This window comes from Cyanistes caeruleus, chromosome 36, assembly GCF_971803275.1.
Source record: "Cyanistes caeruleus chromosome 36, bCyaCae1.hap1.1, whole genome shotgun sequence".
In the NCBI taxonomy this organism is placed as follows: Eukaryota; Metazoa; Chordata; class Aves; order Passeriformes; family Paridae; genus Cyanistes; species Cyanistes caeruleus.
This window is the reverse complement of record NC_141737.1, coordinates 1,016,964-1,039,171: the sequence shown is the minus strand read 5'-3', so window position 1 is coordinate 1,039,171 and position 22,208 is coordinate 1,016,964. Positions and strand designations below refer to the sequence as shown.

At 53.8% G+C, this 22,208-nt stretch overlaps 1 protein-coding gene across 4 annotated transcripts in view; it reads left to right on the top strand.

The window, feature by feature from the left end:
- The window catches only part of MYBPC2 (myosin binding protein C2), a 90,110-nt gene that overhangs the window by 6,552 nt on the left and 61,350 nt on the right, over positions 1 to 22,208 (top strand). For all 4 annotated transcript variants that reach the window (XM_086871606.1, XM_086871607.1, XM_086871605.1 and 1 more), the window contains exons 3-10: positions 1,182 to 1,199; positions 2,318 to 2,395; positions 5,199 to 5,347; positions 8,511 to 8,628; positions 12,219 to 12,267; positions 13,307 to 13,366; positions 16,860 to 17,059; positions 20,129 to 20,261. In XM_086871606.1, the coding sequence (XP_086727732.1) occupies positions 1,182 to 1,199; positions 2,318 to 2,395; positions 5,199 to 5,347; positions 8,511 to 8,628; positions 12,219 to 12,267; positions 13,307 to 13,366; positions 16,860 to 17,059; positions 20,129 to 20,261 (805 nt within the window). The remainder of the gene's footprint in view (positions 1 to 1,181; positions 1,200 to 2,317; positions 2,396 to 5,198; positions 5,348 to 8,510; positions 8,629 to 12,218; positions 12,268 to 13,306; positions 13,367 to 16,859; positions 17,060 to 20,128; positions 20,262 to 22,208) is intronic.

Genomic DNA, 22,208 nt, shown 5'->3' with positions numbered 1-22,208 from the left:
TTGGGGTATTTTTTGGCCATTTTTTGGGTTATTTTTGATGAATTTCGGGACATTTTTTGGGATATTTTTGGTGTATTTTAGGCCATTTTTGGTGTATTTTTTGGGTTATTTTGGGCCATTTTTGGTGATATTTTTGGGGCTTTTTTGGGCCATTTTTGGGGTATTTTTTGGGGCATTTTTGGGGCACTTTGGGGCATTTTAGGAGAATTTTTGAGGGTTTTTTGGACATTTTTGGTGTATTTTGAGCCACTTTTGTGGTTATTTTTTGAGGTATTTTTGATGTATTTTGAGCCATTTTGGGGGGATTTTTTGGGTTATTTTTGATGAATTTTGAGTCTTTTTTTGGGTTATTTTTGAGACTTTTTTATGTATTTTGAGCCATTTTTTGGGTTATTTTTGAGGCATTTTTGGTGCATTTTGGGCCAGTTTTGGGGATATTTTTGATGCATTTTGGGTCATTTTTAAGGTTATTTTTGGTGTATTTTGGGCCATTTTTTAGGTTATTTTTGGTGTATTTTGGGCCATTTTTTGGGTCATTTTTGATGCATTTTGGGCCATTTTTTTTGGATATTTTTGGTGTATATTGGGCCATTTTTGGGGTATTTTTGGTGCTTTTTTTTCGTGTATTTTGGGCCATTTTGGGTAATTTTTTGGGATTTTTTGGGGGTATTTTTGGGATATTTTGGGCCATTTTTGGGTAATTTTTTGGGGATATTTTTGGGGTATTTTTGGGGTATTTTGGGCCATTTTTTTGGTTATTTTTTGGGGTATTTTTGGGGTATTTTTCGTGTATTTTGGGCCATTTTGGGTAATTTTGGGGGGATTTTTTTGGGGTACTTTTTGTGTATTTTGGGCCATTTATTGGTTATTTTTTGGGGTATTTTTTGGGTATTTTGGGGGTATTTTTGGGGTATTTTGGGCCATTTTTGGGTAATTTTTTGGGGTATTTTTGGTGTATTTTGGGCCATTTTTGGGTAATTTTTTGGGGTATTTTTGGGATATTTTGGGCCATTTTTGGGTAATTTTTTGGGGATATTTTGGGTATTTTTGGGGTATTTTGGGCTCCAGGTAACGATTTTTGGTTGGGATTTTTTGGGGGGGGTCTGGGGGGGGGGGGGGGTCACGATAAATTTTTGGGGTCCCCCCTTTGACCCCTCCCCCTTTTTTTATTCCCCTTCCAGAGCCCAAAGACGATTTAGGTGAGTCCCGCCCCTCCCCCCACCCAAAATTTTTGGGTTTTCCCCTCCCCCCACCCAAAATTTTTGGGGTTTTCCCCTCCCCCACCCAAAATTTCAGGGTTTTTCCCCTCCCCCCACCCAAAATTTTGGGGTTTTTTCCCCTCCCCCCACCCAAAATTTCGGGGTTTTTTCCCCTCCCCCACCCGAAATTTTGGGGTTTTCCCCTCCCCCACCCAAAATTTCGGGGTTTTCCCCTCCCCCCACCCAAAATTTTGGGGTTTTTCCCCTCCCCCCACCCAAAATTTTCTGTTTTTCCCCTCCCCCACCCAAAATTTCGGGGTTTTTTCCCCTCCCCCCACCCAAAATTTTTGGGGTTTTCCCCTCCCCCACCCCAAATTTTCTGGTTTTTCCCCTCCCCCCACCCAAAATTTTAGGGTTTTTCCCCTCCCCCACCCCAAATTTCTGGGTTTTTCCCCTCCCCCCACCCAAAATTTCGGGTTTTTCCCCTCCCCCCACCCAAAATTTCGGGTTTTTCCCCTCCCCCACCCAAATTTCGGGGTTTTCCCCTCCCCCACCCAAAATTTTGGGTTTTTCCCCTCCCCCACCCCAAATTTTTTGGGTTTTCCCCTCCCCCACCTAAAATTTTTTGGTTTTTCCCCTCCCCCACCCAAAATTTTGGGGTTTTTTCCCCTCCCCCCACCCAAAATTTCGGGTTTTTCCCCTCCCCCACCCAAAATTTTTGGGTTTTTCCCCTCCCCCCACCCAAAATTTTTGGGTTTTTCCCCTCCCCCACCCAAAATTTTGGGTTTTTCCCCTCCCCCACCCAAAATTTCGGGGTTTTTCCCCTCCCCCACCCAAAATTTCGGGGTTTTCCCCTCCCCCACCCCAAATTTTTTTGGTTTTTCCCCTCCCCCACCCAAAATTTCAGGGTTTTCCCCTCCCCCCACCCAAAATTTCGGGGTTTTTCCCCTCCCCCCACCCAAAATTTTCGGGTTTTCCCCTCCCCCACCCAAATTTTTGGGTTTTCCCCTCCCCCACCCAAAATTTTGGGTTTTTCCCCTCCCCCACCCAAAATTTTTTGGTTTTCCCCCTCCCCCCAATTTGGGGAGGGGTCTCTGACCTTTCCTCGCCCCCCCCAGATGAAATCAACCCCCCCGAACCCCGAGATCCCGACGGGCTCTTCCTCAGCAAACCCCAAAATGTCCTGGTGGAGAGCGGTGAGGGGGGAGGGGCGGCTTGGGGGGATTTGGGGGGGATTTTGGGGGTCCTGGGGGGGATTTGGGGGGTCCTGAGGGGTCCTGGGGGGGATTTTGGGGGTCCTGGGGGGATTTGGGGCAGATTTGGGGGGTCCCGAGGGGGATTTGGGGGGTCCTGAGGGGTCCTGGGGGGGATTTGGGGGGTCCTGAGGGGGATTTTGGGGGCCCTGGGGGGGATTTGGGGGGTCCTGAGGGGGTTTGGGGGGGGTCCTGGGGGGGTTTGGGGAAGACCTGGGGGGTTCTGGGGTGATTTTGGGGGGTCCTGGGGGTCCTGGGGGGATTTGGGGGGTCCTGAGGGGATTTGGGGGGGTCCTTGGGGGGATTTTGGGGGGTTTGGGGGGGATTTGGGGGGTCCTGGGGGGATTTTGGGGGGTTTGGGGAAGACTTGGGGGGTCCTGGGGGGGATTTTGGGGGGTCCTGGGGGGATTTTGGGGGGTTTGGGGGGGATTTGGGGGGTCCTGGGGGGATTTTGGGGGGTTTGGGGAAGACTTGGGGGGTCCTGGGGGGGATTTTGGGGGGTCCTGGGGGGATTTTGGGGGGTCCTGGGGGGATTTTGGGGGGTTTGGGGAAGACTTGGGGGGTCCTGAGGGGGGATTTTGGGGGTCCTGGGGTCCTGGGGGGGATTTTGGGGGGTCTTGAGGGGGATTTGGGGGGTCCTGGGGGGATTTTGCGGGGTCCTGGGGGGATTTGGGGGGTCCTGGGGGGATTTTGGGGGGTCCTGAGGGGATTTTGGGGGGTTTGAGGAAGACTTGGGGGGTCCTGAGGGGGATTTGGGGGGTCCTGGAGGATTTGGGGGATCCTGGGGGGATTTGGGGGGTCCTGGGGGGGATTTTGGGGGGGTCCTGGGGGGATTTTTGGGGGGTCTTGAGGGGATTTTCGGGGGTCCTGAGGGGATTTTGGGGGGTTTGGGGAAGACTTGGGGGGTCCTGGGGGGATTTTGGAGGTTCCCGGGTGATTTTCAGGGTTCCCGGGGTGATTTTCGGGGGTTCCCGGGTGATTTTTGTGGTTCCCGGGTGATTTTCGGGGGTTCCCAGGTGATTTTCGTTGTTCCCGGGTGATTTCTGGGGGTTCTCGGGTGATTTTCGGGGTTCCCGGGTGATTTTTGGGGGTTCCTGAGGGGATTTTGGGGGGTTTGGGGAAGACTTGGGGGGTTCTGGGGGGGATTTGGGGGGTCCTGAGGGGATTTTTGGGGGTTTGGGGGGGATTTGGGGGGTTCTGAGAGGGATTTTGGGGGTCCTGGGGGTCCTGGGGGGGATTTTGGGGGGTCCTGAGGGGATTTGGGGGGGATTTGCGGGGTCCTGGGTGGGAATTTAGGGGGTCCTGGGGGGGATTTTGGGGGGTCCTGGGGGGATTTTTGGGGGTTCCCAGGTGATTTTTGGGGTTCCCGGGAGATTTTTTGGGGTTCCCAGGTGATTTTCGGGGGTTCCCGGGTGATTTTCGTTGTTCCCGGGTGATTTCTGGGGGTTCCCGGGTGATTTTCGGGGGTTCCCGGGTGATTTTCGGGGTTCCCGGGTGATTTTTTGGGGGTTCCTGGGTGATTTTTGGGGATCCCGGGTGATTTTTGGGGGGTCCTGAGGGGATTTTGGGGGGTTTGGGGAAGACTTGGGGGGTTCTGGGGGGGATTTTGGGGGGTCCTGAGGGGATTTGGGGGGTCCTGGGGGTGATTTCTGGGGGTTCCCGGGTGATTTCTGGGGGTTCCCGGGTGATTTTCGGGGGTTCCTGAGGGGATTTTGGGGGGTCCTGAGGGGATTTTTGGGGGTTTGGGGGGGATTTGGGGGGTTCTGAGAGGGATTTTGGGGGTCCTGGGGGTCCTGAGGGGATTTTGGGGGGTTTGGGGAAGACTTGGGGGGTCCTGGGGGGGATTTGGGGGTTCCCGGGTGATTTTTTGGGGTTCCCGGGTGATTTTTGGGGGTTCCTGAGGGGATTTTGGGGGGTCCTGAGGGGATTTTGGGGGGTCCTGGGGGGGATTTTGGGGGGTCCTGGGGGGATTTTGGGGGGTCCTGGGGGGGATTTTTGGGGGTCCCGGGGGGATTTTGGGGGTTCCCGGGTGATTTCTGGGGGTTCCTGGGTGATTTTTTGGGGGTTCCCGGGTGATTTTCGTTGTTCCCAGGTGATTTTTGGGGTTCCCGGGTGATTTTTTGGGGTTCCCAGGTGATTTTCGGGGGTTCCCGGGTGATTTTCGTTGTTCCCGGGTGATTTCTGGGGGTTCCCGGGTGATTTTCGGGGTTCCCGGGTGATTTTTGGGGGTTCCTGGGTGATTTTTGGGGATCCCGGGTGATTTTTGGGGGGTCCTGAGGGGATTTTGGGGGGTTTGGGGGGGATTTGGGGGGTCCTGGGGTGATTTTTGGGGTTCCCGGGTGATTTTTTGGGGTACCCGGGTGATTTTTGGGGGTTCCCGGGTGATTTTTGGGGATCCCGGGTGATTTTTGGGGGTTCCTGAGGGGATTTTGGGGGGTCCTGAGGGGATTTTGGGGGATCCTGGGGGGGATTTTGGGGGGTCCTGAGGGGATTTGGGGCGGTTTGGGGGGGATTTTGGGGGTCCTGGATGATTTGGGGGGTCCTGGAGGGGTTTGGGGGTTCCTGAGGGGATTTTGGGGGTTCCCGGGTGATTTCTGGGGGTTCCTGGGTGATTTTTTGGGGTCCCGGGGTGATTTTTGGGGTTCCCAGGTGATTTTCGGGTGTTCCCGGGTGATTTTCGTTGTTCCCGGGTGATTTTTGGGTGGTCCCCATTGACTCATCCTTTATTTTGGGGTGGGGTCCGCAGGGGGGGACGTGCTGGTGGTCGCCCGCGTGGACGGGGCGCAGCTCCCAGTTAAACCCAGCATCAAATGGTTCAAGGGCAAATGGGGGGAACTGGGAGCCAAGAGCGGGGCCCGGTTCCAGTTCCGGGAGAGCTGCGAGAAGGAGACAAAGGTGGGAACTGGGATGGACTGGGATGGACTGGGATGGACTGGGATTGGATTGGGATTGAACTGGGATGGACTGGGATGAACTGGGATTGAACTGGGAGCCAAGAGCGGGGCCCGGTTCCAGTTCCGGGAGAGCTGCGAGAAGGAGACAAAGGTGGGAACTGGGATAGACTGGGATGAACTGGGATAAACTGGGATTGGATTGGGAGGGACTGGGATAAACTGGGATGGACTGGGATGGACTGGGATTGAACTGCGATGAACTGGGATTGAACTGGGATGGACTGGGATTGAACTGGGATGGACTGGGATGGACTGGGATGGACTGGGATTGAACTGGGATGGACTGGGATTGAACTGGGATTGAACTGGGAGCCAAGAGCGGGGCCCGGTTCCAGTTCCGGGAGAGCTGCGAGAAGGAGACAAAGGTGGGAACTGGGATGGACTGGGATGGACTGGGAGAGACTGGGATGGACTGGGATGGACTGGGATGGACTGGGATGGACTGGGATGGACTGGGATGGACTGGGATAAACTGGGATGGACTGGGATGGACTGGGAGGGACTGGGAGGGACTGGGATGGACTGGGATGGGAACTGGGATGGACTGGGATGGACTGGGATAAACTGGGATAAACTGGGATTGAACTGGGATGGACTGGGATGGACTGGGATGAACTGGGATTGAACTGGGCGTGGTCTCCGCTGTCTCGGCCTTCCTGTCCCCAGTGTCCGCCTGTGCCCCGGTGTCACCTGTGCCCATGTCACACCTGTCCAGGTGTTCACGGTGTCCCTTCACCCGTCCAGGTGTTCATTCCCAATCTCACCTGTCCAGGTGTTCACCTTCCAGCTGTTCCAGGTGTTCACAGTCTCTGTCTCACCTGTCCAGGTGTTCACAGTCTCTTGTCTCACCTGTCCAGGTGTTCATTCTGTCTCACCTGTCCAGGTGTTCATTCTGTCTCACCTGTCCAGGTGTTCACAGTCCCTCACCTGTCCAGGTGTTTACCATCTCTGTCTCACCTGTCCAGGTGTTCATTCTCTGTCTCACCTGTCCAGGTGTTCATTCTGTGTCTCACCTGTCCAGGTGTTCATTCTCTATCTCACCTGTCCAGGTGTTCATTCTCTGTCTCACCTGTCCAGGTGTTCACCTTCCAGCTGTTCCAGGTGTTCATTCTCTGTCTCACCTGTTCCAGGTGTTCACAGTCCCTCACCTGTCCAGGTGTTCATTCTCTGTCTCACCTGTCCAGGTGTTCACAGTCCCTCACCTGTCCAGGTGTTCACCATCTCTGTCTCACCTGTCCAGGTGTTCACAGTCCCTCACCTGTTCCAGGTGTTCACAGTCCCTCACCTGTTCCAGGTGTTCACAGTCCCTCACCTGTCCAGGTGTTCATTCTCTGTCTCACCTGTCCAGGTGTTCACAGTCTCTGTCTCACCTGTCCAGGTGTTCACCATCTCTGTCTCACCTGTCCAGGTGTTCACAGTCTCTTGTCTCACCTGTCCAGGTGTTCACCATCTCTGTCTCACCTGTCCGGGTGTTCACAGTCTCTTGTCTCACCTGTCCAGGTGTTCATTCTCTGTCTCACCTGCCCAGGTGTTCACCTTCCAGCTGTTCCAGGTGTTCATTTTGTCTCACCTGTCCAGATGTTCACAGTCCCTCACCTGTCCAGGTGTTCACAGTCCCTCACCTGTCCAGGTGTCTCACCTGTCCAGGTGTTCATTCTCTGTCTCACCTGTCCAGGTGTTTCACCTGTTCCAGGTGTTCACCGTCTCTGTCTCACCTGTCCAGGTGTTCACAGTCTCTTGTCTCACCTGTCCAGGTGTTCACGGTGTCCCCTCACCTGTCCAGGTGTTCATTCTCTGTCTCACCTGTTCAGGTGTTCATTCTGTGTCTCACCTGTCCAGGTGTTCACAGTCCCTCACCTGTCCAGGTGTTCATTCCCTGTCTCACCTGTCCAGATGTTCACAGTCCCTCACCTGTCCAGGTGTTCATTCCCTGTCTCACCTGTCCAGGTGTTCACAGTCCCTCACCTGTCCGGGTGTTCACAGTCTCTTGTCTCACCTGTCCAGGTGTTCATTCTCTGTCTCACCTGTCCAGGTGTTCATTCTCTGTCTCACCTGTCCAGGTGTTCATTCTGTCTCACCTGTCCAGGTGTTCATTCTCTGTCTCACCTGTCCAGGTGTTCATTCCCAATCTCACCTGTCCAGGTGTTCATTCTCTGTCTCACCTGTCCAGGTGTTCATTCTCTGTCTCCCCTGTCCAGGTGTTCACCTTCCAGCTGTTCCAGGTGTTCACAGTCTCTCTCACCTGTCCAGGTGTTCACGGTCTCTCTCACCTGCCCAGGTGTTCACCTTCCAGCTGTTCCAGGTGTTCACAGTCTCTTGTCTCACCTGTCCAGGTGTTCACAGTCCCTCACCTGTCCGGGTGTTCACAGTCTCTTGTCTCACCTGTCCAGGTGTTCATTCTCTGTCTCACCTGTCCAGGTGTTCACCTTCCAGCTGTTCCAGGTGTTCACAGTCTCTCTCACCTGTCCAGGTGTTCACCTTCCAGCTGTTCCAGGTGTTCACAGTCTCTCTCACCTGTCCAGGTGTTCACGGTCTCTCTCACCTGTCCAGGTGTTCACCTTCCAGCTGTTCCAGGTGTTCACAGTCTCTGTCTCACCTGTCCAGGTGTTCACCTTCCAGCTGTTCCAGGTGTTCACCGTCTCTGTCTCACCTGTCCGGGTGTTCACAGTCTCTTGTCTCACCTGTCCAGGTGTTCATTCTCTGTCTCACCTGTCCAGGTGTTCACCTTCCAGCTGTTCCAGGTGTTCACAGTCTCTCTCACCTGTCCAGGTGTTCACAGTCCCTCACCTGTCCAGGTGTTCACCATCTCTGTCTCACCTGTCCAGGTGTTCACAGTCTCTTGTCTCAGCTGTCCAGGTGTTCACAGTCCCTCACCTGTCCGGGTGTTCACAGTCTCTTGTCTCACCTGTCCAGGTGTTCATTCTCTGTCTCACCTGTACAGGTGTTCATTCCCAATCTCACCTGTCCAGGTGTTCATTCTCTGTCTCACCTGTCCAGGTGTTCACCTTCCAGCTGTTCCAGGTGTTCACAGTCTCTCTCACCTGTCCAGGTGTTCACCTTCCAGCTGTTCCAGGTGTTCACAGTCTCTTGTCTCACCTGTCCAGGTGTTCACCTTCGAGCTCTCCATCTCCAAGGTGGTCCCCGGTGACCGGGGCGATTATCGCTGTGAGGTCACGGCCAAGGACAAGAAGGACAGCTGCTCCTTCAACATCGACGTCGAGGGTATGCCCCAAAAACCCCCAAATCACCCCCAAATCACCCAAAAACTCACCTGGGAACCCCAAAATCAACCTGGGGACCCCAAAATCCACCCCAAAACTCACCTGGGGACCCCAAAACTCACCTGGGGACAGGGGTGAGGTCACAGCCAAGGACAAGAAGGACAGCTGCTCCTTCAACATCGACGTCGAGGGTGCACCCCAAAAACCCCCAAAATCACCCCAAAATCCACCTGGAGACCCCAAAACACACCTGGGAACCCCAAAATCAACCTGGGGACCCCAAAATCCACCCCAAAACTCACCTGGGGACCCCAAAACTCACCTGGGGACAGGGGTGAGGTCACGGCCAAGGACAGCTGCTCCTTCAACATCGACGTTGAGGGTACGCCCCAAAAACCCCAAAAATCACCCCAAAATCACCCCAAAATCACCCCAAAACTCACCTGGGGACCCCAAAATCCACTTCAAAACTCACCTGGGGACCCCAAAACTCACCTGGGGACAGGGGTGAGGTCACAGCCAAGGACAGCTGCTCCTTCAACATCGACGTCGAGGGTACACCCCAAAAACCCCCAAATCACCCCAAAATCCACCTGGGAACCCCTAAATCCACCTTGGGGACCCCAAAATCCACTTGGGGACCCCAAAATCCACCCCAAAACTCACCTGGGAACCCCAAAACTCACCTGGGGACCCCAAAACTCACCTGGGGACAGGGGTGAGGTCATGGCCAAGGACAGCTGCTCCTTCAACATCGACGTCGAGGGTACACCCCAAAAACCCCCAAATCACCCCAAAATCCACCTGGGAACCCCTAAATCCACCTTGGGGACCCCAAAATCCACTTCGGGACCCCAAAATCCACCCCAAAACTCACCTGGGGACAGGGGTGAGGTCACAGCCAAGGACAAGAAGGACAGCTGCTCCTTCAACATTGATGTCGAGGGTACGCCCCAAAAACCCCCAAATCACCCCAAAATCACCCCAAAACTCACCTGGGACCCCAAAATCCACCTGGGGACCCCAAAATCCACCCCAAAACTCACCTGGGAACCCCAAAACTCACCTGGGGACAGGGGTGATGTCACGGCCAAGGACAAGAAGGACAGCTGCTCCTTCAACATTGATGTCGAGGGTACGCCCCAAAAACCCCCAAATCACCCCAAAATCCACCTGGGAACCCCTAAATCCACCTTGGGGACCCCAAAATCAACCTGGGGACCCCAAGATCCACCCCAAAACTCACCTGGGGACCCCAAAACTCACCTGGGAACCCCAAAACTCACCTGGGGACAGGGGTGAGGTCACGGCCAAGGACAGCTGCTCCTTCAACATCGATGTCGAGGGTGCGCCCCAAAAACCCCCAAAATCACCCCAAAATCCACCTGGGAACCCCTAAATCCACCTTGGGGACCCCAAAATCCACTTCGGGACCCCAAAATCCACCCCAAAACTCACCTGGGGACCCCAAAACTCACCTGGGGACAGGGGTGAGGTCACAGCCAAGGACAAGAAGGACAGCTGCTCCTTCAACATCGACGTCGAGGGTACGCCCCAAAAACCCCCAAAATCACCCCAAAATCTACCTGGAGACCCCTAAATCCACCTTGGGGACCCCAAAATCCACCTGGGGACCCCAAAATCCACCCCAAAACTCACCTGGGGACCCCAAAACTCACCTGGGGACCCCAAAACTCACCTGGGGACAGGGGTGAGGTCACGGCCAAGGACAAGAAGGACAGCTGCTCCTTCAATTTCCATGTCGAGGGTGCACCCCAAAAACCTCCAAAATCACCCCAAAATCCACCTGGGGACACCAAAACTCACCTGGGAAACCCAAAATCCACCTGGGAACCCCAAAATCCACCCCAAAACTCACCTGGGGACAGGGGTGAGGTCATGGACAAGGACAGCTGCTCCTTCAACATCGACGTCGAGGGTACGCCCCAAAAACCCCCAAATCACCCCAAAATCACCCCAAAATCACCCCAAAACTCACCTGGGAACCCCAAAATCCACCTGGGAACCCCAAAATCCACCCCAAAGCTCACCTGGGGACCCCAAAACTCACCTGGGGACAGGGGTGAGGTCACGGCCAAGGACAGCTGCTCCTTCAACATCGACGTCGAGGGTACACCCCAAAAACCCCCAAATCACCCCAAAATCCACCTGGGAACCCCTAAATCCACCTTGGGGACCCCAAAATCCACTTGGGGAACCCAAAATCCACCCCAAAACTCACCTGGGGACCCCAAAACTCACCTGGGGACAGGGGTGAGGTCACAGCCAAGGACAAGAAGGACAGCTGCTCCTTCAATATCGACGTCGAGGGTACGCCCCAAAAACCCCCAAATCACCCCAAAATCACCCCAAAATCACCCCAAAACTCACCTGGGAACCCCAAAATCAACCTGGGGACCCCAAAATCCACTTCAAAACTCACCTGGGGACCCCAAAACTCACCTGGGGACAGGGGTGAGGTCACGGCCAAGGACAAGAAGGACAGCTGCTCCTTCAACATCGACGTCGAGGGTACGCCCCAAAAACCCCCAAATCACCCCAAAATCACCCCAAAATCACCCCAAAACTTACCTGGGAACCCCAAAATCCACCTGGGAACCCCAAAATCCACCCCAAAACTCAGCTGGGAACCCCAAAACTCACCTGGGGACAGGGGTGAGGTCACGGCCAAGGACAAGAAGGACAGCTGTTCCTTCAACATCGACGTCGAGGGTACGCCCCAAAAACCCCCAAAATCACCCCAAAATCACCCCAAAATCACCCCAAAACTCACCTGGGAACCCCAAAATCAACCTGGGGACCCCAAGATCCACCCCAAAACTCACCTGGGGACCCCAAAACTCACCTGGGGACAGGGGTGAGGTCACAGCCAAGGACAAGAAGGACAGCTGCTCCTTCAACATCGATGTCGAGGGTACGCCCCAAAAACCCCCAAAATCACCCCAAAATCCACCTGGAAACCCCAAAACTCACCTGGGAACCCCAAAATCAACCTGGGGTCCCCAAAATCCACCCCAAAACTCACCTGGGGACCCCAAAACTCACCTGGGGACAGGGGTGAGGTCACGGCCAAGGACAGCTGCTCCTTCAACATCGACGTCGAGGGTACACCCCAAAAACCCCCAAATCACCCCAAAACTCACCTGGGAACCCCTAAATCCACCTTGGGAACCCCAAAACTCACCTGGGAACCCCAAAATCAACCTTGGGACCCCAAAATCCACTCCAAAACTCAGCTGGGGACAGGGGTGAGGTCACGGCCAAGGACAGCTGCTCCTTCAACATCGACGTCGAGGGTGCGCCCCAAAAACCCCCAAAATCACCCCAAAATCCACCTTGGGGACCCCAAAATCCACCTGGGGACCCCAAAATCTACCCCAAAACTCACCTGGGGACCCCAAAACTCACCTGGGGACCCCAAAATCCCCCTGGACACCCCCAAAACCCCCCCTGGATGCCCCAAAATCCACCGGGGACCCCAAAAACTCCTCCAGGACCCCCCCCCCCCGAATTTGGGGTTCAGGGTTGGGGGTCCCGGGGGGTCTCACACCCCTCTCCCCCCCCCCACAGCCGGACGCCCCTCGGGCTCGGACAACGTCCTGCAGGCCTTCAAGAGATCGTGAGTGTGGAGACCCCTCCCCAAAATCCCACCGGGGACCCCCAAAATCCCACCTGGGACCCCCAAAATCCTGCCTGGGACCCCAAAAACCTCCTCAAAATCCCACCTGGGAGCCCCAAAATCCCACCTGGGAGCCCCAAAATCCTGCCTGGAACCCCCAAAAACCTCCTCAAAATCCCCCCCAGGACCCCAAAAAACTCCTCGGGACCCCCAAAATCCTGCCTGGGACCCCAAAAACCTCCTCAAAATCCCCCCCAGGACCCCAAAAAACTCCTCGGGACCCCCAAAATCCTGCCTGGGACCCCAAAAACCTCCTCGAGACCCCCAAAAACCCCCCAAAAAATCCCCAAAAATCAAAAAAAATCCCCAATAATCCCCAAAAATAAAAAAAAATCTCCAAAAATCCCCAAAATTCCCAAAAAATCCCAAAATCCCAAAATCCCCCCAAAATCTCCCAAAATTCCCCCAAAATCCCCGAATCCCTCTTAGACCTCATCAAAATCCCTTCAAAACCTCCCCAAAATTCCCAGAAATCCCCCCAAAAATCCCCCAAAAAATAAAAAAAATCTCCAAAAATCCCCAAAAAATTCCCAAAAAATCCCAAAATCCCCAAATCCCCCCAAAATCCCCCCAAATTCCCCCAAAATCCCCGAATCCCTCTTAGACCTCATCAAAATCCCTTCAAAACCTCCCCAAAATTCCCAAAAATCCCCCCAGAAATCCCCCCAAAAATCCCCCCAAAAATCAAAAAAAATCCCCAAAAATCCCCAAATCCCAAAATCCCCCCAAAATCCCCCAAAATCCCCCAAAATCCCCCAAAATCCCCCCAAAATCCCTGAATCCCTCTTAGACCTCATCAAAATCCCTTCAAAACCTCCCCAAAATTCCCACAAATCCCCCCAAAAATCAAAAAAAAATCATAAAAAAATCCCCCCAAAAATCCAAAAAAATCGCCAAAATTCCCCAAAAATCCAAAAAAAATCCCCCAAAATCCCCAAAAATCCCCAAATCCCCCCAAAAATCCGGGTCCCCCCTCCAGGGACGACTCCAAGGATGAAATGGCCGGAGAGCTGGACTTCAGCGGGCTCCTGAAAAAGAGGTGAGGAGGAGGAGGAGGAGGGGAGGAAGAGCAGGAGGAGGAAGAGGAGGAGAAGGAGGAGGAGGAGGAGGAGGAAGAACAGGAAGAGGAGGAGGAGGAAGAGCAGGAGGAGGAGGAAGAGGAGGAGGAGGAAGAGCAGGAGGAGGAGGAAGAGGAGGAGGAAGAGCAGGGGGAGGAAGAGAGGAGGAAGAGGAGGAGTAGGAGGAGGAGGAGGAGGAGGAAGAACAGGAGGAGGAGGAAGAGCAGGGGGAGGAAAAAGAGGAGGAAGAGGAAGAGGAAGAGGAGGAGGAAGAACTGGAGAAGGAGGAGGAGGAGGAGGAAGAGGAGGAGGAGGAAGAGAGGAGGAAGAGGAGGAGCAGGAGGAGGAGGAGGAAGAGCAGGGGGAGGAAGAGGAGGAGGAAGATGAAGAGGAGGAGGAGGAGAAGAAGGAGGAGGAGGAAGAGGAGGAAGAGGAAGAGGAGGAGGAGGAAGAACAGGAGAAGGAGGAGGAGGAGGAGGAAGAACAGGAAGAAGAGGAAGAGGAGAAGGAGGAGGAAGAGGAAGAGGAGGAAGAGGAAGAGGAGGAAGAGCAGGAGGAAGAACAGGAGGAGGAAGAGGAGGAAGAGCAGGAGGATTAGGAGGAAGAGGAAGAGGAAGAGGGGAGGAAGAGTAGGGGGAGGAGGAGGAGGAGGAAGAAGAGGGGAGGAAGAACAGGAGGAGGAGGAAGAGCAGGAGGGTTGGGGTTGGGATGAGGATGATGAAGATGAGGATGGGGATGGGACGAGGATGATGAAGGAACGAGGATGAGGATGATGAAGACGAGGATGGGGATGATGAGGATGATGAAGATGAGGATGATGATGATGATGAGAATGACGAAGATGAGGATAAGGATGATGATGATGAGGATGATGAAGGAACGAAGATGAGGATGGAGATGATGATGAGGATGATGAGGATGGGGATGGGACAAGGATGATGATGAAGATGAGGATGGGGATGATGATGAGGATGATGAAGATGAGGATGATGAGGATGATGATGGAGATGAGGATGGAGACGATGAGGATGATGAAGATGATGATGAGGATGGGGAGGATGATGATGAAGATGAGGATGGGGATGATGAAGAGGATGAGGATGATGAGGATGATGGGGATGGAATGAGGATGAGGATGATGAGGATGATGAGGATGAAGATGAGGATGATGATGGAGATGAGGATGGGGATGATGAAGATGAGGATGAGGATGATGATGATGATGATGAGGATGATGAAGATGAGGATGGGGATGATGAAGAGGATGAGGATGATGGGGATGGAACGAGGATGAGGATGATGAGGATGAAGATGATGATGAGGATGATGATGGAGATGAGGATGGGGATGATGATGATGAGGATGAAGATGATAGGGATGATGATGATGATGATGAAGGAACAAAGATGAGGATGGGGATGGAACGAGGATGATGATGAAGGTGATGAAGATGATGAAGATGAAGATGGGGATGATGATGATGAGGATGATGATGAGGATGATGAAGATGGGGATGTGCATGGGACGAGGATGATGATGGAGATGAGGATGGGGACGATAAGGATGATGAAGATGACAATGAGGATGATGAGGATGATGATGAAGATGAAGATGAGGATGGGGAGGATGATGATGAAGATGGGGATGGGGATGATGATGAGGATGATGAAGATGAAGATGAAGATGAGGATGGGGATGATGAAGGAATGAGGATGGGGATGATGAAGATGACGATGAGGATGATGAAGATGAGGATGAGGATGATGAAGGAATGAGGATGTGGATGATGAAGATGACAATGAGGATGATGATGATGAGGATGACGAGGATGATGATGGAGATGAGGATGGAGACGATGAGGATGATGAAGATGACGATGAGGATGGGGAGGATGATGAAGGAATGAGGATGGGGATGATGAAGATGACGATGAGGATGATGAAGATGAAGATGATGAGGATGAGGATGATGATGATGGAGATGAGGATGGGGAGGATGAGGATGAAGATGAGGATGGGGATGATGATGAGGATGATGATGAAGATGAGGATGGGGAGGATGATGAAGGAATGAGGATGGGGATGATGAAGATGACAATGAGGATGATGAAGATGATGATGATGAGGATGATGAAGATGAAGATGAGGATGGGGATGACGATGACGAGGATGATGATGGAGATGAGGATGGAGACGATGAGGATGATGAAGATGACGATGAGGATGGGGAGGATGATGAAGGAATGAGGATGGGGATGATGAAGATGACGATGAGGATGATGAAGATGAAGATGATGAGGATGAGGATGATGATGGAGATGAGGAGGATGATGATGAAGATGGGGATGGGGATGATGATGAGGATGATGATGAAGATGACGATGAGGATGGGGATGATGATGAAGGAATGAGGATGGGGAGGATGAAGATGACGATGAGGATGATGAAGATGAGGTTGAGGATGATGATGATGGAGATGAGGATGGAGATGACGATGAAGACGATGAGGATGGGGATGGGACGAGGATGAGGATGAAGATGAGGATGGGGATGAGGATGATGAGGATGATGATGAAGATGACGATGAGGATGGGGAGGATGATGATGAGGATGATGAAGATGAGGATGGGGAGGATGATGAGGATGACGAGGATGATGACGGAGATGAGGATGGAGATGATGAGGATGATGAAGATGAAGATGATGAGGATGATGATGGAGATGAGGATGGAGATGATGAGGATGATGAAGATGAAGATGATGAGGATGGGGAGGATGATGATGAGGATGGGGATGATGATGAAGACGATGAGGATGGGGATGGGACGAGGATGAGGATGAAGATGAGGATGGGGAGGATGATGATGAAGATGAGGATGGGGATGAGGATGATGAGGATGATGAAGATGAGGATGGGGAGGATGATGATGAAGATGGGGATGGGGATGATGATGAGGATGATGAAGATGAAGATGAGGATGGGGATGATGATGGAGGAATGAGGATGGGGATGATGATGATGAAGATGAGGATGGGGAGGATGATGATGAAGATGGGGATGCGGATGATGATGAGGATGATGAAGATGAAGATGAGGATGGGGATGATGATGAAGGAATGAGGATGGGGATGATGGGGATGACGATGAGGATGATGAAGATGGGGATGAGGATGATGATGAGGATGGGGACGATGAGGATGATGAAGATGACGATGAGGAGGATGATGATGAAGATGGGGATGGGGATGATGATGAGGATGATGAAGATGAAGATGAGGATGGGGATGATGATGATGAAGGAATGAGGATGGGGATGATGGGGATGACGATGAGGATGATGAAGATGAGGATGGGGAGGATGATGATGAGGATGGGGATGATGATGATGAAGATGAGGATGGGGATGAGGATGATGAGGATGATGGAGATGACGATGAGGATGATGAAGATGAGGATGAGGCTGATCCCCCGCAGGGAGGAGCAAGCGGAGGAGACGAGGAGGAAGAAGAAGGACGATGAAGAAGACACCATCCCCCCCGAGATCTGGGAACTGCTCAAGGGCGTCACCAAGAAGAGCGAGTACGAGCGCATCGCCTTCCAGTACGGCATCACCGACCTCCGCGGCATGCTCAAGCGCCTCAAGAAGATCAAGGTGGAGCCCAAGAAGAGTGAAGGTGGGAAAATCCGGGAATTCGGGAATTTTGGGGAATTTTTGGGAATTTTTTGGGAATTTTTTTGAATTTTTTTGGATTTTTTTAAAATTTTTTAAGGATTTTTTTGGGGGTTTTTTGAGTTTTTTTGAGGGTTTTTGGGAATGGGAGCGGCTCAAGCACCTCAAGAAGATCAAGGTGAAGCCCAAGAAGAGCGAAGGTGGGAAAATCCGGGAATTTGGGGATTTTGGGAATTTTTGGGAATTTTTTGGATTTTTTTTAGGATTTTTTATGAATTTTTTGGAATTTTTTGGGATTTTTTTTTTTATTTTTTATGAATTTTTTATGAATTTTTGGGAGATTTTTTAAGGGTTTTTGGGGGATGGGAGCGGCTGAAGCGCCTCAAGAAGATCAAGGTGGAGCCCAAGAAGAGCGAAGGTGGGAAAATCCGGGAATTCGGGAATTTTGGGAATTTTTTGGGAATTTTGGGGAATTTTTGGGGATTTTTTTTAATTTTTTAAGGATTTATTGAGCAATTTTTGGGGTTTTTTTGAGGGTTTTTGGGAATGGGAGCGGCTGAAGCACCTCAAGAAGATCAAGGTGAAGCCCAAGAAGAGCGAAGGTGGGAAAATCCGGGAATTCGGGAATTTTGGGGAATTTTTTGGGATTTTTTGGAATTTTTTTTGGAATTTTTTGGAATTTTTTGGGATTTTTTGGGATTTTTTTTTTTATTTTTTATGAATTTTTTATGAATTTTTGGGAGATTTTTTAAGGGTTTTTGGGGGATGGGAGCGGCTCAAGCGCCTCAAGAAGATCAAGGTGGAGCCCAAGAAGAGCGAAGGTGGGAAAATCCGGGAATTCGGGAATTTGGGGAATTTTTTGGGAATTTTTGGGAATTTTTGGGAATTTTTTGGGATTTTTTTGGAATTTTTTGGAATTTTTTGGGATTTTTTTTGGAATTTTTTAGGATTTTTTTAGGATTGTTTTATGAATTTTGAGGGAATTTTGGGGGGATTTTTTGGGGTTTTTTGAGGTTTTTTGGGAATGGGAGGAGCTCAAACACCTCCAGAAGATCAAGGTGGAGCCCAAGAAGAGCGAAGGTGGGAAAATCCGGGAATTCGGGAATTTTGGGAATTTTTGGGAATTTTTGGGGAATTTTTTAAGATTTTTTATGAATTTTTTGAGCATTTTTTGGGGGTTTTTTGAGGTTTTTTGAGGGTTTTTGGGAATGGGAGCGGCTCAAACACCTCAAGAAGATCAAGGTGGAGCCCAAGAAGAGCGAAGGTGGGAAAATCTGGGAATTCGGGAATTTTTAGGAATTTTTTGGGATTTTTTGGGAATTTTTTTGGAATTTTTAATAATTTTTTAGGGAATTTTTTAGGATTGTTTTTTTGAGGTTTTTGGGGTTTTTTGGGGGGATGGGAGCGGCTCAAGAGCCTCACCTGAGCTCACCTGAGCACATCTGGGGCTCACTTGAGCTCACCTGGGGCTCACCTGAGCCCACCTGGAGCTCACCTGAGCACATCTGGAGCTCACCTGAGCTCACCTGAGCTCACCTGAGCACATCTGGAGCTCACCTGAGCTCACCTGAGCTCACCTGAGCACATCTGGAGCTCACCTGAGCTCACCTGAGCTCACCTGAGCACATCTGGGGCTCACTTGAGCTCACCTGGGGCTCACCTGAGCTCACCTGAGCTCACCTGAGCTCACCTGGTGCTCACCTGAGCACATCTGGGGCTCACCTGAGCTCACCTGAGCCCACCTGAGCTCACCTGAGCTCACCTGGAGCTCACCTGAGCTCACCTGAGCCCACCTGGTGCTCACCTGAGCTCACCTGAGCCCACCTGGAGCTCACCTGAGCCCACCTGAGCTCACCTGAGCCCACCTGGAGCTCACCTGAGCACATCTGGAGCTCACCTGAGCCCACCTGGTGCTCACCTGAGCCCACCTGGTGCTCACCTGAGCACATCTGGAGGTCACCTGAGCCCACCTGGAGCTCACCTGAGCTCACCTGAGCCCACCTGGAGCTCACCTGAGCTCACCTGGTGCTCACCTGAGCACATCTGGAGCTCACCTGAGCCCACCTGGAGCTCACCTGAGCACATCTGGAGCTCACCTGAGCCCACCTGGAGCTCACCTGAGCTCACCTGAGCACATCTGGAGCTCACCTGAGCTCACCTGAGCCCACCTGGAGCTCACCTGAGCACATCTGGGGCTCACCTGAGCTCACCTGAGCACATCTGGAGCTCACCTGAGCCCACCTGGAGCTCACCTGAGCTCACCTGAGCTCACCTGAGCTCACCTGGTGCTCACCTGAGCCCACCTGGAGCTCACCTGAGCACATCTGGAGCTCACCTGAGCTCACCTGAGCCCACCTGAGCACATCTGGAGCTCACCTGAGCTCACCTGAGCTCACCTGAGCCCACCTGGAGCTCACCTGAGCACATCTGGAGCTCACCTGAGCCCACCTGGAGCTCACCTGAGCTCACCTGAGCCCACCTGGAGCTCACCTGAGCACATCTGGGGCTCACCTGAGCTCACCTGAGCACATCTGGAGCTCACCTGAGCCCACCTGGAGCTCACCTGAGCTCACCTGAGCTCACCTGAGCTCACCTGGTGCTCACCTGAGCCCACCTGGAGCTCACCTGAGCACATCTGGAGCTCACCTGAGCTCACCTGAGCCCACCTGAGCACATCTGGAGCTCACCTGAGCTCACCTGAGCTCACCTGAGCCCACCTGGAGCTCACCTGAGCACATCTGGAGCTCACCTGAGCCCACCTGGAGCTCACCTGAGCCCACCTGGTGCTCACCTGAGCTCACCTGAGCCCACCTGGAGCTCACCTGAGCACATCTGGGGCTCACCTGAGCTCACCTGAGCACATCTGGGGCTCACCTGAGCCCACCTGGAGCTCACCTGAGCTCACCTGAGCACATCTGGAGCTCACCTGAGCCCACCTGAGCTCACCTGAGCTCACCTGAGCACATCTGGAGCTCACCTGAGCCCACCTGAGCTCACCTGAGCTCACCTGAGCCCACCTGGAGCTCACCTGAGCCCACCTGGAGCTCACCTGAGCTCACCTGTGCATCCCCAGCCTTCATCCGGAAGCTGGACCCGGCCTACCAGGTGGACAAGGGCAACAAGATCCGGCTGATGGTGGAGCTGAGCAACCCCGACCTGCCCCTGAAATGGTACAAGAACGGTCAGCTGATCAAACCCAGCAACAAGTGAGTGCCCAGGTGTGCCCAGGTGTGCCCAGGTGTGCCCAGGTGTGTCCAGGTGTGACCCCAAACAGCCCCAGGTGCCCCTGAAATGGTACAAGAACGGTCAGCTGATCAAACCCAGCAACAAGTGAGTGTCCAGGTGTGCCCAGGTGTGCCCAGGTGTGCCCAGGTGTGTCCCCAGACCCCCCCAGGTGTGTCCAGGTGTGCCCAGGTGTGCCCAGGTGTGCCCAGGTGTGCCCAGGTGTGACCCCAAACAGCCCCAGGTGCCCCTGAAATGGTACAAGAACGGTCAGCTGATCAAACCCAGCAACAAGTGAGTGCCCAGGTGTCCCCAGGTGTGTCCAGGTGTGCCCAGGTGTGCCCAGGTGTGCCCAGGTGTGCCCAGGTGTCCCCCCAGGTGTCCCAGGTGTGTCCTAGGTGTGCCCAGGTGTGCTCAGGTGTGCCCAGGTGTCCCCAGGTGTAGCTCAGGTGTGCCCAGGTGTGCCCAGGTGTGCTCAGGTGTGTCCCCAGGTGTCCCCAGGTGTGTCTCAGGTGTGCCCAGGTGTCCCCAGGTGTGCCCAGGTGTGCCCAGGTGTGCTCAGGTGTGTCCCAGGTGTGTCCCAGGTGTGTCCCAGGTGTCCCAGGTGTCCCCAGGTGTGTCCCAGGTGTCCCCAGGTGTGTCCCAGGTGTCCCCAGGTGTGCTCAGGTGTCCCCAGGTGTGCCCAGGTGTGCCCAGGTGTGCTCAGGTGTCCCCAGGTGTGTCCCAGGTGTGCCCAGGTGTGCTCAGGTGTGCTCAGGTGTCCCCAGGTGTGTCCCAGGTGTCCCAGGTGTCCCCAGGTGTGTCCCAGGTGTGCCCAGGTGTGCTCAGGTGTCCCCAGGTGTGTCCCAGGTGTCCCCAGGTGTCCCCAGGTGTGTCCCAGGTGTCCCCAGGTGTGCCCAGGTGTGCTCAGGTGTGTCCCAGGTGTGCTCAGGTGTGCTCAGGTGTGCCCAGGTGTGCTCAGGTGTGCTCAGGTGTGTCCCCAGGTGTCCCCAGGTGTCCCCAGGTGTCCCCAGGTGTGTCCCCAGGTGTCCCCAGGTGTGTCCCCAGGTGTCCCCAGGTGTGCCCAGGTGTGTCCCAGGTGTGTCCCCAGGTGTGTCCCAGGTGTCCCCAGGTGTGCCCAGGTGTGCCCAGGTGTCCCCAGGTGTCCCCAGGTGTGCCCAGGTGTGCTCAGGTGTGTCTCACAGGTACGTGTTTGAGAACGTGGGCCTGAAGCGCATCCTGACCATCAATAAATGCTCCCAGACACCCCCAGGTGTGCTCAGGTGTCCCCAGGTGTGCTCAGGTGTGTCCCCAGGTGTCCCAGGTGTGCTCAGGTGTGCTCAGGTGTGCTCAGGTGTGTCCCCAGGTGTGTCCCAGGTGTCCCCAGGTGTGCTCAGGTGTGCCCAGGTGTGTCCCAGGTGTGTCCCAGGTGTCCCCAGGTGTCCCCAGGTGTGTCCAGGTGTGTCCCAGGTGTGTCCCAGGTGTCCCCAGGTGTGCCCAGGTGTGCCCAGGTGTGCTCAGGTGTCCCCAGGTGTGCCCAGGTGTGCTCAGGTGTGTCCCCAGGTGTCCCCAGGTGTCCCCAGGTGTGCCCAGGTGTGCTCAGGTGTGTCCCCAGGTGTCCCCAGGTGTGCTCAGGTGTGTCCCAGGTGTGTCCCAGGTGTCCCCAGGTGTCCCCAGGTGTCCCAGGTGTGCCCAGGTGTGCTCAGGTGTGTCTCACAGGTACGTGTTTGAGAACGTGGGCCTGAAGCGCATCCTGACCATCAATAAATGCTCCCAGACACCCCCAGGTGTAGCTCAGGTGTCCCCAGGTGTGCCCAGGTGTGCTCAGGTGTCCCCAGGTGTGCCCAGGTGTGCTCAGGTGTGTCCAGGTGTGCCCAGGTGTGCTCAGGTGTGTCCAGGTGTGTCCCCAGGTGTGCCCAGGTGTGCCCAGGTGTGTCCCAGGTGTCCCAGGT